Source organism: Dermacentor silvarum, chromosome 7 (genome assembly GCF_013339745.2).
Source record: "Dermacentor silvarum isolate Dsil-2018 chromosome 7, BIME_Dsil_1.4, whole genome shotgun sequence".
Lineage (NCBI taxonomy): Eukaryota > Metazoa > Arthropoda > Arachnida > Ixodida > Ixodidae > Dermacentor > Dermacentor silvarum.
In genome coordinates, this window is record NC_051160.1 from 40,162,336 (window position 1) to 40,178,864 (window position 16,529).

Consider the following 16,529-nt stretch of genomic DNA (forward strand, 5'->3'; position numbering starts at 1 on the left):
GATTAATTTGCAATCGATTAGCGCATCTTCTTCTTTCTGCAGTTTCACGTGCCAAAACCAGTTCTGACCTTCTCGTCGATACGTCTGCGCCACCGGATTAGTGGAGCACATTTAGTTGCCACCTTTCTGTCGGCACGCCCCGCTTTGGTTTGAATCCGACGTCACTAGATGACGTAGCCAACGCTGAGATTCGCGTCTCTGCATTCTTGCTTTACAATGTGCAGCCACGCTGCATGGGCTAAGACTATCTGTATAGGTCTTCCTTTAATATACGCCTATATATGGCCGACCATGGTAACGAGAGTTGGTCATTCGAATGAGAGTTGCGTGCAACTTCGGTTGAACACAGCGTCGAGGGCTGTCTCACGCTATGTATGCAGGGCCGCCGTTCGCGTCCTATTTAGGCCTTTTCTGTGTTCTAAGAAGCTTCTGCGCTGCGCTAAAGCTCCCTAGTTCATCTTCAGTGCGAAGAGTCCATTACCACTGCCTGTAAGCGCTCGCGTAAAACGATTCTGAGAGAAAGGCATATAGTTCCTGCGCAAACCGTTGGAGCGACCGAATGAACGCACTTTCTCTCCAGCATCCTCTGCTGAAGAACACCTGCGCCACGCCGCGCCATCCTGATTCAAGTGTCTACGACGTACTGTTTGCACTAGGTATTATACGCGCAGACGCGGGTTTCGAGTGTTACGACTTTCCTCCGAAGCGAGTCGCGGCGGCGAAAGCTGTCGGATCTGCGTGTTGTACTCACAGTGATCGAGCGCGGTCAGTTTGGTGCGAAGAAGGCGAGGAGGGAAGCAAGCGGCGGGATGATACGCACGCGTCCTGTGAATTCAGTGCAGCACATGTTACTCAGGCGGAAGCTCGCAGCCGAGAGTTCTTGTCAATCCCATGGTCTTAAGCCGCTGTCGCCTCCTCAGCATCTGTGAGACTGATGGGCATGCGCGGACAACTTTCTGTGGCATTGAAGGGACGGGCATACAGCTTCCGCACACGTGTTACTGCGCCAAGTAGTCCGGTAGTGTTTGACCGCGCTTTCTGGTTCCGTTTTGTCGGAGCAGAGCATCGAGCTTACATACTGAGCGACAGCTTTGAGCTGAGCCATCTAGACGGGAAACCGACACAGCCATACGAGACCACATGGAATTAGGCAAACAACACTTCGCTTTAAAACGCCATCTGACGTAGAACGCGCAAAGCTAACGTAGATAGATGTGTCATTTGGTGTATACGAGAGGACAAAAAGTATGACGTCACGGTGAAACACCTCTCTACACAAACAGCAGCGGCACTCCAAGGTGGCACTCCTCACTAACCGGACGACCGACGATGATGCAAAATATCCAGGGATGCAGCTAGAGAATGCTTCGCATAAAAAAAAAGAAAAAAAAAAAAGAAAAAAAAGAAAAAGAAACTTATTCAACCTTCCTCCCGCGATGCCTATACTTGGGAACGGTGTTTATTTGGAATTTAAGCCCAGTTTGCCAGGTCGCGGTTCATTGGTATACGCGACGAAGTCAATGACTGTCCAAATTAAAAATAAAAATAAGAACAGAGCAAGAAAGGGCCACAACAATTACTGTGACGCTCCAAACAGGTCGCGTGCTTTCTGCTATATACCGTCAGCTTCATGCACAAGTACAGATACGTCAGGCAAATGTGTTGCATACTGAGCGCGCATTGAACATCCTGTAATATATGGAACAGGAGCACCACTCTACAAGCTGAAGACTGTATACTCGGCACAGGAGCTTCCCATATATGTTAGCTATAATTGTATACCTAAACTCGTCCAGAAGTTGCGCCCTTCGGGCAACACTTTCCTGAAGAAGAGGTATACAGCTGATGACCCCGGTTATTACGACACACGCGACACGGTAGCGGGGAGATCCGCACACGCATGCGCGAACTTGGCTGCTATAGCCGCGCCGCCCCACACAACGCCTTGATATCCCTCGCTTCAAAGGACGCCGCGCGGCCCCTATTGCGTGCACCTCGACGACCTTCCGGCGCCTGCGGCGCGATATCAGCGAAGTATTATATATATATACCTATAGATGGCGGCGCGGCTTGTTTGGCCGCGCCTGGCCGCTATTGCCGCATCCCGCCGACCTCTCTTGTATCTCTGGTATATAGAGACTGCAGGAGACGGAGCGCTGTTGTAACACATACTGTATAAAAAGGGAAGAGCACGGGCTCACGGGTTTCTCTGCCTCCTGGCGTGTTGATTGCTGTGCCGTTGATATATGTACTCCGCGGCTTTGTATATTGTATGTACCGGTCCGCCCACGCTGTAAAAGTTTATGGAGCTCGAGAGAGAGAGAGAGCATGAGAGAGAGAAGTTGAAGAACTCCGCGGATGATAGCGTGGATTGCACCGGGAGAGCATATACACGCATCGTCTCTCACGCTTCTTCCTTGGCCTTCAAAATGTACGCAGAGTGCGCACGTATATATACTTCTGGACGCCTGCGGTCGAAGGGGTGTTCCACATCCGCAGTTGTGGCCGTGAGTGGCGCTGGCTAACACTCCCAACTGCTAGGCCTCGTATACATACACGCATACGAAAGAAAGTAGGTACGGAAGCAGGAGAGGGGGAGGCGAGGGCGGACTGAGCTATAGCCACTACAGCCGTCGTAGCTCGATTGCCGTAGCATCGCAGGCGTCGTGCGCTGAAGCTAAGTATGCAGGAGGTAGATGACGACATGGCTTGACGAAGCGGACGGAATGACACAGCAAACCCACTTGCGAGCTTTTAACTGCTGTCGCATGTATAAAAGAGAAATCTACCACATGGTTGCGAAGCTCATAAGTCACACCGTGCAGTGGCTGCTGTGTCATGGGTACCTGTGATTGCTCCGGATTATTTTCGACCACCTATAGTGTTCTTTACCGTTACACCGAAATCTCGGCACACGAACGTGTTTGTCATTTCGCCCCCGTCAGAATGCGTCCGCTGCCGCCGGGAATCGGAACCCGCGAACTTCGCGGTCAGCAGCGCAACGCAATATATAGCCACTGAGATGCACTGTATACGTGTCCAAATGTCCACCACCGTATCTGCGTGGAGATCATCCATTCCCTATTCGCTTCTCTCTCTCCTCTCTGCTGCATATATATATATATATATATATATATATATATATATATATATATATATATATATGGCTATTCGGCTACAACCTAGCAATTCAGTACCAAATTCGGCCACATAACAGCATACTGCATAGGCCAGAAAAGAGCGCTAAAACTAAACACGAGGGTGGCGACGCCATCTTGAAGTTCCCGCACCACCTCGCTGTGACGTCATGGATTTTGAGGGCGTCCGCTCGAGCCTATAGTTACTTTGTTTTGTTATCTCTAAAAATGGAACGCATTTTATTCGAAAACAGCTAAAGACTGATCTATAGATTCCAGAACTTACACTTAGCCACAGTGGTCCGAATAAGAAAAACATGCGTTGAAATCTGTGACGTCACACCGATCGACTTGCCGGCGCTGTGGTATCGGCGCGACATTTGAAAAATTTAAGTCTGGTGTTCATTCGATCTTTATTCTAATAATGAAAATGGGCTTTTGGTAGAATAACTTATAGCTCAAATCTTATTTGGTGTTTAAGTGAACAACGATGAAATGGAGGTTGAATTAAGTGTGGTTGTGCGTTTCGTGCGAATTGCTCTCGCATAACTTATGCAGTCATCGCATATGGGTACTGTCGGAATTTGTTTTGGTCCGTATGCTCCATTTGGAGTTTTAATAAACAGCGCTTCAAACCGTGCAATGTTATGACAGAAACTTGCTAACATTGTGAATACTATAGAATACGAACATCACCTTATATTAATGGTGAAAACTGCTGTCTTTTTTTTTTTTCGTTTTTACATCGAGAAGTATTTCATTCTATCTCAAACATTTCCTTTCGCGCATTCATGATTCTATCTCAAACATTTCTAGAATTTCGCACATCCATGCCTTATAAGTGACATTCGTTCTTTTATTAATGATCTCTTCCTTTGTCTCTTTTTTATAAAACCCGTACAAAATGATAACAATCATGAAAGAAAGGATTAATTCCCAATTTAACTCCCTGCTAATTGTCTGATGTGCTGGCTTGCTAGTTGGGCCTGTCGTCCGCATAGCCTCGCAAGACCCGACCGCGACGCCTTATCGACGTCTCTCCTTCCGGTCTATCAATAGCGTCCGCTATACAATGTAGAGTGGCGAGTCGCTTCCAGGTCTTATCTTCATCCACTTATCGGACGCAGCAGCGCTCAAGACGGCTGAGAATAGTCGCGAGGCTTTGGGAGCTGCCTCGCTCGCCTCGACATCGAACAACGTCGTACATCGGGCATATATTGAGTGGAGCACTACAGTCAACGTTATTCTTATGTTTAGTTTGTGTTCTTTGATTGAGCGGGTAAAATAAAATACCGGCAAATCCCACGTCCTGTGGGAATCGATGTTATGCGAAGCAGTGTGCGGGGGAGCCTTCCAAGTTAACGAAATCACCAAGAGAGCACCAAGACGTAGGCGGCTGTTTCAGGACCTACATGACACGCATGCCACGAAAATCATGTCATGACCTATTTATTTATTTATTTATTCCTCACAGGGCCCCGAAGAGCATTGGGTGAGGGGGGCATATCAATAGAAATACAGTGCAAAATAATAAACCAGAGTAACAGTACAAGAGACGCGGTAGAAGGCAAATAAAGAAAAGAAACGCAAAGTTCATTCAAAACGGCCGTAAAAATGTCCTAATAACACGGAGATTAAAAAACAAAGCAAGCGGGAAAATGGCAAGAACGGATAGCCAAGTACAGGTGAAACAGTAGTACAAAATAAAACAACATTTAATGCAACTGAAAAGTTGTACAGCAGAAAACCGCAATTAGGGCAATACTAAAGCGATAAATGCTGGCAGAGGTGGTTTTTGAACTCTCCAGGGTGAGAAAAAGAGATTACGTTGTCAGGAAGATCATTCCAGAGCTTAATTGTTTTAGGTAATGCGGATGAATTGAATGACTGAGAGAGTTTTTCCATATAGGCGGCTAAAGCAGAGATGATTATGTAAGCGCCGTGAAGATCGAGGAGACGATTCCAGAGGCAAAAATGAAGTGCGGGTGTGAACACATTTATGAAATAAACAAAGAAGTGAAATAGAATGACGATTTTCGAGTATCTGTATATAATTAAGGTTCTTTAGCTGGGAGACACTGGCGAGAGGACTATAGTTGTTAGAAATGAACCGGGCAGCTCTGTTTTGAATGGACTCAAGCATTTAAATGAGGTATTTTTGATGGGGGACCAAATAGATGAGGCGAATTCCAACTGTGGACGAACAAATGTTAGATATGCTAGTTTTCGAAGGGAGCTAGGCGAGTTTCGCAAGTTTCGTCGTATGAAACCCAATGTTTTCGATGCTTTGCTGCAGATGGTTGAAATGAAACCTACCAAGTTAACGAAAGGGCCGGGAGAGCACCAAGACGTATAGATAGATAGATAGATAGATAGATAGATAGATAGATAGATAGATAGATAGATAGATAGATAGATAGATAGATAGATAGAGAGTTAGATAGATAGATAGATAGAGAGTTAGATAGATAGATAGAGAGTTAGATAGATAGATAGAGAGTTAGATAGATAGATAGATAGATAGATAGATAGATAGATAGATAGATAGATAGATAGATAGATAGATAGATAGATAGATAGATAGATAGATAGATAGATAGATAGATAGATAGATAGATAGATAGATAGATAGATAGATAGATACTCTCAAAGTGGCAAATGTTCGCCAAGGAATACTTCGCACTTAAAAAAAAATGGGAGAAACGGTTGACTGGGGGACCGGCAAAATATAGAAAAGAATAAAGGTTTTCGTTGGGGCTAGTGGCAGTAACATTGGTACAAAACAGCTCGCTGCGTATATTTGTAGGAGACGGGACAGTGGGATTAACGTTCTCGTACATTTTAGTTTTCCCGTTGTCCCGTATCATAAAACTAAGCAGTGTTGTCTCGCAACAAGTCATAAAAAATGCCGGACACCGCTCCGCCATTTCATCCTCGCACCCTCCCCCCCCCCCTCCCTCTTTACCGCCTTCCGGCACTGAGTAACTCAATGTAGTAAACAAGAGTTGTGTAGAGGTACGTGAAATGTTGTATACGCATACAGTCGGCGTCAATAGTTTACCGAACGCGGGATCTGAGGTAAGCTTGAATTTTAGAGCAGCTTGTGACCGTGGCCATGCGGTAATATCGTGCAACAATGTGCGGCTCGCATACACCTATATGCTGCAGTAGTATATACAGGCTGGAAATCAGAAATACCAGGCTTTGTGCCATGGCAACGGGAAGTGTTAAGCTTTTCCTCTGGTCCCGCGGTCCGTACACTTTTGACGCCGACTCCTCGCTGCGTACAAGGAATCGAAGTATAAGTATAACGTAACCGTCCAGATTATTAAAAATAAAGCCCGAAAGGTATATATGTTCCCATCTTGGGCTAGAGGGCACTTCCACTCTGGAATGTTGCGCGGCAGTTACTATATACTACCAGCGCACGTCCTGCCGCTCCCGCAGTACATTCGAGAGCGCGCTCACGCGAGTTCACGGCAGTCGAGAGGACATTACGGCCTACGTCACTGTCGTTTCATAGGTCCTTGTGGACCTTTCCACCACCAGAAAGCGCCGAAAAGTGTTCGGCGCGCCATCTTGTGTATCTCCTCCGCACGAGCCCTCTCCCTCGCCTTCCGCACGCACGGGCACATCTCTATACTCTTATACTCTTGTATATTTTTAATATTATCTATACTCTTATAGGTACATTTATCTGGCTAGCCCGCGCGTGCGTGCGCTCGACACCGGTCGCCCCCCAACCCCCCCGTATAGCGATTTGTTTGGTGTGCGGCTCCGCGCATTGCGCCCTAATCTGCTGATGGAGCGTATTACACCTACTATACGCACATACACACACGCACACTGGGCTTGGATCCACCTCGCTTCCCCTCCTCCTGCATGTTTGTGTATGCATGGATGCGTGCTCGCACTCGTTCGCTACGCAACTTGGGCGTCATAGAGAGAGAGTGTGCGTGCGTAGCTGCTTTCGCCTTGTCGCCCTGGCTTGGCGGCCCCGTCCGCGGAGAAGGCCCGTGTGTCTCGTTGACTGGCCGTTGACCTCTCGGCGGAGTTGGGCCGTCGTGTAACGGGTTGGCCATACCTCTCGCAAGCAAGGTGCGTGCGCCATGGTGGCGGCGGCTTTGGGTTGCGTCCAGGCTGAGGGAGGCGTTAGATTCGCATACATACATACATACATACATACATACATACATACATACACACGTGCATGCATACATATATACATACATACATACCTACATACACACGTGCATACATACATACATACATACATACATACATACATACACGTACATACATACATACATACATACATACATACATACATACATACATACATACATACACATACACACGTGCATACATACATACATACATACATACATACATACATACATACATACACACGTGCATACATACATACACACGTGCATACATACATACATACATACCTACATACATACATACACACGTGCATACTACATACATGCATCATACATGCATACATACATACATACATACATACATAAATACACACGTGCATACATACATACATACATACATACACACGTGCATACATACATACCTACATACATACATACACACGTGCATACATACATACATACATACATACATACCTACATACATACATACACACGTGCATACATACATACATGCATACATACGTACATACATACATACATACATACATACATACATACATACATACCTAAATACATACATACACACGTGCATGCATACATACATACATACATACATACCTACATACATACATACACATGTGCATACATACATACACACGTGCATACATACATACATACATACATACATACATACACACGTGCATACATACATACATGCATGCATACATACATACCTACATACATACATACATACATACATACATACATACATACATGCATGCATGCATACATACATACATACATACATACATACATACGTACATACAAACGTGCATACATACATACCCACGTACATACATACATACATACATACATACATACATACATCGGCAACAAATTTCCCTGAATATTCGGGCCCATTAAAGCATCACTCTCTCGTGAAGGGGGCGTCACAGCATTGTCATCTTGTCATTTGAAGGCACATGAATAAATGGGATTGAACGCTTTTGTATACATTTACGCTTCCAGTACGCTGCGACACAACGGAGGGCGATGCACTTATTTACACGGGCGGCGTTGTTGGTTTTCATACTTCCTGTTATGTTTTCTTTTAACATTGAAAGCTGTGCGTGTGCGTGCATTCGCATAGGCGTTTCGTCGTCACTTCTTGTGGCTTCATTCGCGCAGCGGCTTGATTGGGCAAATTTGGACGTCTCGTTGCCGCTCCTGCCTTGGCCGTCGAGGGACAGCGGGCCCGGTATTCTAAGAAATAAATGAAATACTTTTATCCAGTTCACTTCATTTGCGTACCCCTTCAGTACTTTATTTCGTGAGTACTTTATTTTCTCTTTATTTATGTACGAGAAGAAATCGAGACTCTCGATGGTGCTTTTTGCGTTTCATCTCTGTGGTGCGTCCCGCATGTACACGTCAGACATCCGAGCCATCCGGCATCTCGATTCCGGAGTGACGGTATAACAAGGGGCATGTCTCGTATAACGGGAAATAAGGGATCGGCATATTGCCGGCACTCGCCATATAGGCTCGCATGTCAGCTTCGCCTCTGGCTATTTGAATAGGACCCATTGTCGGTATCGGAGTCCGGAGACGCTTGCCGACCTTATATATATCCCGGTGGAGTTATACTACGCATACATCACCATCAGCGCTGCCTCGCGGTACCGGCACGATACTGCAAGAGGGGGCAGCAGCAACGCCGGGATCATGTCATGTTTTCGATCGGCAGCCGTGTAACTGCGCCAACACGGGGGTTGGTGAAACAGCACGAGCTTGTGTTTCGGGTAGGGGCACAGCAACGGTATATTAGGGGGGAAAGGTGCCTGCATTGCAGGCATCGGTGGGGGTTGAGGGGTGTGCTGCTTGGAAACGTGTACTATAGAGGGCGCGCTTGGATGTGTACACACACACGGCACCAGGCCGTTTTCCTGTCAGTGTAAACACGGACTCCCCGGACAGACGGGACGTGTACGCAGGCGCTGCTTTCATAAATAACCGCCAGAGGGAGAAGCGGCGCTCCTTTCTCGAACCTACCGTGGTACGCCGGGCCGCTGGCGGTCTGTGGTGTTTCGTGATTTGTGGCCGGGAGCAGCGCCTCACGTGCCTGGCAGCTTGCACCGACGTTTTCCTTTTCCTTCCTTATGCTCATTTTTGTGTTCTGGCTTTTTCTTTTTTCGCTCTTTTGCTTGAGATATGCGTGCCGCGCTGCGTACGGTAAAGGTCTGGGGTCTAAAGGCTACTTGGACGAGCGTGAGGCTCGGCTTGGATGTCTGTTGTCTAGGGCCTGGCGCTGAGCCACTCGGCGCGCACTGTAACCCGAGCTCGAGAGACGTGCCTCGTCTGTGCGCTTCTGTCTTGCAAACGGAACGCGTGCTACCATGGCGGGGAAAAAAATTAATTAAAAGACGAAGGCAACCTTGTTGGGAAAGGGTGAATAAAAAACTAGAATGTGCAACACATTTATTTGCGCTAGTTGGCAAAAAAAAATTGAACAAAACATACATATAAAAGGTCTTCAGGCTTTATTTCTAACCCGGTGATTGCGGCCTGTAGTTTTTTCTTCCCCTCAAAACCTTCCAGAAATAGGCTAATAATTCATGCATCCATCCATTTTTATTTTATATCTATCTATCTATCTATCTATCTATCTATCTATCTATCTATCTATCTATCTATCTATCTATAAGGAACTAACCAACCACGCGGTGTGTTTCTTTCACAAATTTCTCTCTGAGTACCGGTTCTGTTGATTTGGTTCATTCTTTTGAGCTCATCCATACGGATTCATTTCGGGGTTGTTTATTATTATTTTTTTCTTCCTTTTCTCCCCCTGTTGCGGTCAGAGCTGCTGCGCCAAGTCCATAGTGCACGACATCGAAGTAATCGTTTGAAACAACCGCAACAACATTAAATTTCCTTTCTTAGTCCTTTTGCTGAGGGTCTTCGCTCTATAAATCAGACGGCTTTCTATTATTTTTTTTTTATTTCGCTTCCAAACACACGTGCAAACACATATACACAGACACACGAAAAATAAAGATGAGGTAGCTGTAAATCTCTGTTGCCCAGAGAGAGAGAAATAAAATGGGGGGAGGGGGGGATGGATGAAGAGCGCCCCCCGCCGCTGGCTACTTGCAACCTTGTTCCCATCTTTTAATGACCGCCGCTGGATATGAAGCCATGTGCGAGTGAGCCGCTATAGATGGAAGAGCCGAAAAGGAGAAGGCTAGCTGCCTGCAGGGCGAGGAGGAGGAGGTTATGAAGCGCCCCCTGGTAGCGTAAACAAGACCTCTAGACGCCGCCCGTAAAACGCGTCTACAGCGGAGCCAAGAGGGTTCTGTGGGCCGCCGGCTCGCGGGTTCGAGGGGACAGTTTTATAAACACTCCACGGAGAAATGTGTATACATTGTGCCACGTGCGCGTCGCCACTGGGGATCCGGCGGCGTACTTATAAATTGTGTTATTCAGGGATCCGCGCGGACGCGTTATGGCGACTGCGCTCTAAATGTGGCGAAGCCGAGCTTTCAGCGCAGTAATATTGTTTCCTTTTGGTAGCTCTGGCATATACGGGGTGATCCACCTCGTAAGAATGGTTTTTCAAGTTCGGCGACGTCGTTCAGTGCGACGGGTGAGGGAGTGATTGTTTATGGAATTGCAGGGAGCTCCCCTCTTCCCGTTTATATATACGAAAGGGGGGGGGGGGGGGATGTCAGCACAGGAACCGGCATCTGTTCAGCTATTTAAAGGCATCAAAGAAGTAATGATTAAGCCACTGGCAGATGAGTTTTACGATTTCGGCCGGTATACAAGCCAATCAGAGTGGGCTCGGGCAAGGCTGTGCGCATTCTACGGACGCTAAACAGCAACAGTCAATAAGTTTAGATTCATGAAGTATTGTTGCACAAGTCTATTTTCTTCATTTTGAAGCCAGAGGGTTGATTAGAACAGGAGAAAATGAAGGTGGAATTTCTGCTTTATTTTTTATTTTTTCTCTCTCTCTCTCTCTCTCTCTCTCTCTCTCTCTCTCTTTCTGTTTTAAGTTACCATTGAGACCGCGCCACCGATACGTCAGCGTGATAACACGGATTTCGGGGATTTAAAAAAAAGGTTCGCCGTTTTAGCGCTTTCAAAACTCCGAGACCCTATCGCTGAGGTGGGCTGTCCAGCAGGCCCGCGAGGCGGCGCTGAGACAAGATCTCGACGTCCCGTCGTGGGAGACCTGAGCCTGGGTTGCCAAAACTGCAGGCAATTCAATAAAGTTAATACCAACCAAACTATAAGCTGAGTCAGCGGTTCCTTTGACATAAATACATTGTGGTTCTTCTTTGCTATTAAATAATTAAATGCAGCCTGCGACAACATATAAGAATGTGGTGGCAGGTATGCAACACTGTTCAACTCAGTGAGAATTTCTGCAGATGCACCGATCGTTAATTTCTCTGACGTCACGGCGGTGGCAAGCTTCTTCCAATCAGTTACTTGTCTCGAGAACTATATGTTTTGGAACGCGGGGGCACAGAGGGCAGCTTCAGTGCGGTCCTGTGGGCCGGGCTTGTACTGAATTGTGATGCTAAATTTGGGACTTGGCGTTTTCGAGCGCTCTATACGCTTTAAAATAATCCACACTTTTTTTCCACTCCTAAGGGTGTAGTAAGGGTGTGAGCGAGGCAGATTTACACTTTTTTCACACTCATGACTAAATCGTCCGATTATACGACCGACTGACTGCTGCATTTTGCAGGGGACATAACACCCTTTCTCCGTGTGATACGTGCCCCCGCGATTGTAACGTTCGCCCCCAACAAAAGTCGGCCCAACACGTGATCTCTGAGACTCAGCGTATTGGCCGCGAGTGTTTGGCTCCCGGTAGTTTTTAATCTGTGTGCACTTGTTCGTCTCCTCCGCTACCTCCGCCGTGGCCCACTGAGCTTAGTACACTGCCGTACACTCCACCCTGCCGAGTTGGAGTGTACTAAAACCTACCGCTCGCTTTGACGTAACGATCACGTGTTGGGCCCACTCGTCTGGCTTCAAATCGTGTTGTTCAGTTCTCCTATAGTTCTTTCCTCTCCTTCATGCATCCAGAATAGCACCTTGGACATTCTTGTCAGTTACAGTGTTACGATAACGATGATAATGAAACTTCCTCTCTCTGTCGCAGCCTCACGCCTGCCGCTGCTGCTGCTCCTGGCGGCGCTGTCCTTGTGCGTCCTCGGCGTCCTGGGCCAGGACAACTTCTACTTCAGCCCGCAGCCGGCCGACGTGCGGGTGCGCAAGGGCGAGAGCGCCACGCTCCGCTGCGGCGTGTCCAACGCCGACCGCGTCGCCTTCCACTGGACGCTGGACGGCGAGCCCGTGCGCAACACGACGCGCCGCTTCCAGCAGGGCTCCGACCTGCGGCTCACCCGCGTCGACCCGAGCCTCGACATGGGCGAGTTCCGCTGCATCGCCACCAACGCCTCGTCCGGATTCTCGCTCGCCTCGCAGGGCGCCCAGCTCAACATACTCTGTGAGTCGCCGCTACACGTGGCAAGCCGTTTTATGTGGCTGTTCATATACGGAGTTGCATGCGGAAGACGTGCGGGTTTCCCTGCACGTCGTTATAGGAAAGTTCTTTTGCGCTTGCCGACAACGCTCGGTTCTTGCGCAAGTTTCGCAGAAAGGCCGCAATTTATGGTCCGAATCGTTCAGTATAATACTTGGCACAGTTACGAACTTGGTTTTCAAACAAAAAGAAGAAAAAAGAAAGAAAGGTGGACTATAGCGTTCGTTCGCGCCACTTGTGATGTCCACATGGCAGCCCCGAATCTCTAAGGCTATGCTTTGCCGTACAGCAAGCGACGGAAGCTAGCACTTGACGTCGTAGGCGCCATGCTTTTAAGCACCACTTACATGCGACACGTCTATAGACGAATGTGTGCGTAGATGCGAACCGGAGTACAGGAAAGCGTATTCGGAGGAAGACCTTAGAGTTGCGTGACTCCAACTCCCTTTACAGTAAACAACCATATACAGTAACTCTTGGACGAGCAACGAAAAAGAAAAAGAAAGAGTCCTAAAAAGCGTTCCGGATAAAGATGTCGCTGCTGACGCGTTTGCGACTGCGGAAAAGTGGAATGCAGACTGTCAGTGCAAGTAGCAGTTAGCAGTGCTCCATATTAAAGAGATTTGCAAAAACGACGTGTGTACAGGGTCCTGCATATTTCCTTGCGTGTGTTCGAAAAAAATGTATTGCGCTGCACAGTTCTCCCTCAAATTTTGCAAGAAGATGGCATTCTCGAGTCGACTTCGTTTAGTATAACACTTGTCACCTGGCTTTCAAGAAGAAAAAAAAATCACAGCATATCCACGGGGTGAATGATGATGAGTGGGCGAAGCTCCGGAGGGAATCATCGGATCTCCCGCTTAAGGGGACGCTAGCACAAACGCGTTAGAAACGTGCAGTACTCTCTAGTAAGGGGGAGCGGTCACAGCGTCTTACGCAGCCATTTACACATGCCGGAACGTGCACCGCGTTTGCCGACGCCATCACATGACTGCTGAGAGAGTATACCCCCCGTTTTCATAAACTTGTATTCGACTTGAACTTGACTTGCCACCGCTTTGGGCAGCGCGTTCGAAACGCGTTGAAGGTAAGGCGGAGAGGCCACAGCGTCTTACACCAGCTTCTTACACGGGCCGTAACGCGCTAGCACAAACGCGTTAAAAACGCGCTAGAAACGCGGCCTTTCGTTAATGTTGGGTATTTATTGCCATCGTGGTGCGTGTGTCTATGTGCGCTTCGTGGCGTAGTGGTTAGCGCCGCGCGTTCGGAAGCGAGGGGTCCCTGGTTTGATTCCGCGCTACGGACACAACTTTCGGAATTTTTTTTTCATAAATCGCCGGAAGCGTTCTCCGGAAGCCGGAAGCTGGCTTCCGGAAGCGGAAGCGGAACCGGAAGTGGAAACGGAACCGGAAGTGGAACCGGAAGCGGAAGTCGGCTTCCGGTTATACTATACGTATACATATATATGTATATATGGGTATACATACATATACGGACACACAACGCCATCTATTAAGCAATTCATAAAATCTCACCAGGCACTACCTTGGAGGTAAACAATGGCTGCTACTGGGAATGAGAGACAGCAGAAGTCGGCTTTTAGCTAACACTTACACTTCTACTTCTACTAACGTTTCCTACTGGAGCATGCCAATGGCTGCTAATGGGGAATGAGAGACAAAAGAATTCGGCTTTTAGTTAACGCGCACGCTGCGAATTTTTGATTGTTCAACAACGCACAGGAGAAATCTCCCACCGGCACCACCTTGCAGGTCAAAGCGTAAGACTGGTTACGCACTGCGACTACGACGAGGGACGAACGGGTGCCGCTTTAAGGAGCTTCGCCCCTAAAAAATGGCAAGTGTGGTTATTTCTTTATGACAGTGTCACGTGCACTGCTATTAATTCCTTACTCCCAATACACGCCTACGTCTTGCGTTTATACACTGTCGCTTATTTAGCTTGAGACCCTCGCCTATATATAATACATAAACGCGCCGAGTTCTCCGCCCATCTAGCTGTACGCGTATATATCACTCGGAGACGCCTGGCTTCGACGGTCGTTTGATCATCGAATCCGGGGCAGCCGCGAGCGGCGCAATTCATTGCCGGAAACCGTTGTTTCCGACCCGGGTTGCGTCGCGGTTAATATTTATGAGCCGCGTGCTCCTCGAGAAGCATGAGCCCGATCTATATGGTATAAGCAAACGACAGCTGCGTCTGATTGCCGCCCGAGGCGGCCTTTGTGCTTCCGTCGTTACTGAACTCGCGCAAGCCAGGATACCGCAATTCGAAGTTATTGTTTTGTTTCTATTCTGTAACGATCGTTAGATGGTCGAGTCTGGTGGCATTCGGAAATGGAATTCGAGCAAATGGATTCCGCGGGGTATGAGCAGTGGGAGCGACATGAGAATGGCATTATTAATTTAGTATAGGAACGCCGGCACAAGTTAGTGTTCTTTTGTGTATAGCTGAGGAAGCATCGAGGAAAGTGGGTGAACGCGTCACTAAACGACTTGCGCGATTTCGAATTGGTTTATAGCTGCAGTCCCGATTGCAGATGAGACGCGCGCCTGTACTGCGTATAATTGAAAACACCCGCGGTGGATTTTCAAAAACGAGGCCGCGTGACGTGTCGACTCTGAGAAGCGGACGGTGACAAAATAAATGCTCAATGGACGCGAGTGCCCGACTTTCTAGTTGGAAAAAAAAAAAAAAAACAGGTCTGTTTTCGTGACCCAAAAGCGTAACGACCTCGCCCGTGTTAGACTCAGATCGCGGTGCGATCGAGGTGCATGACGGGTTGACTTGAGCTGAGTTGGATTTATTCACCACATACATACAGCTGTGCATAAGTTGTTGGAGGACTCAGATCGCGGTGCGATCGAGGTGCATGACGGGTTGACTTGAGCTGAGTTGGATTTATTCACCACATACATACAGCTGTGCATAAGTTGTTGGGGCGGGGAAAAAAGAAAGCTCCATTACGGCAGCTTGACTGGCCTTATACATCCCCGGTTCACGATGGCAGCGTGACAGCAGTATAGAAATTATGCACGCGTGGAATGACACAATAAGCATGTTATGTACGTGAAAATTTTTTTAGAAAGCGAATCACGGCGTAACGTATTTAACGCAACATGTTCAAGATAGAATCATTAGAGTGGTCGTAGATATTCATTAGTAATTTTGGGTTTTTTCAGTGTGCTCGGCAAGGAATAACTTGATCTTCGGAAACGATAGTTCGTGCTCGCGGCTGTGGAACATACCAGTATCGTGAGTTCTGGTTAGCCGCACTGCGCATATATTTGCCACACTATTGGATCGATTGTATTAGTTGGTAGTATTCATATGGGGGTTTTCGCGAAAAAAAAAATTATTCGTTCCTCAGATTGACAGCTGAAAATTTGGTACGGATGCACTAAGATGTTCCTGTTGTAAAGTCTAGACGACTGCGGTATAGTCAAATGAAAAATTTAATTCTGGGATTTTACGTGCCAAAACCACACAGTCAAATTCAGACCAATTGACTAGGCTGCGAATAAGTGTGTTTCTTCCTTCTTTTTTTTTTACGTTTTTGACTACGTTTACGTTTCTGCCATGCTTTCACCAGTAACCGTATACACGCGACACATTTCGGCCGATGTTCTCGCGTGTTTCACC

The 16,529-nt window shown here is 47.4% G+C and overlaps 1 protein-coding gene across 1 annotated transcript in view; it reads left to right on the forward strand.

Annotated features, from left to right (window-relative positions):
• LOC119457934 (inactive tyrosine-protein kinase 7-like) overlaps positions 1–16,529 on the forward strand; it is a 149,731-nt gene that overhangs the window by 19,842 nt on the left and 113,360 nt on the right. The window contains exon 2 of the mRNA XM_037719707.2: positions 12,483–12,830. Coding sequence (XP_037575635.1) covers positions 12,483–12,830 — 348 coding nt within the window. The remainder of the gene's footprint in view (positions 1–12,482; positions 12,831–16,529) is intronic.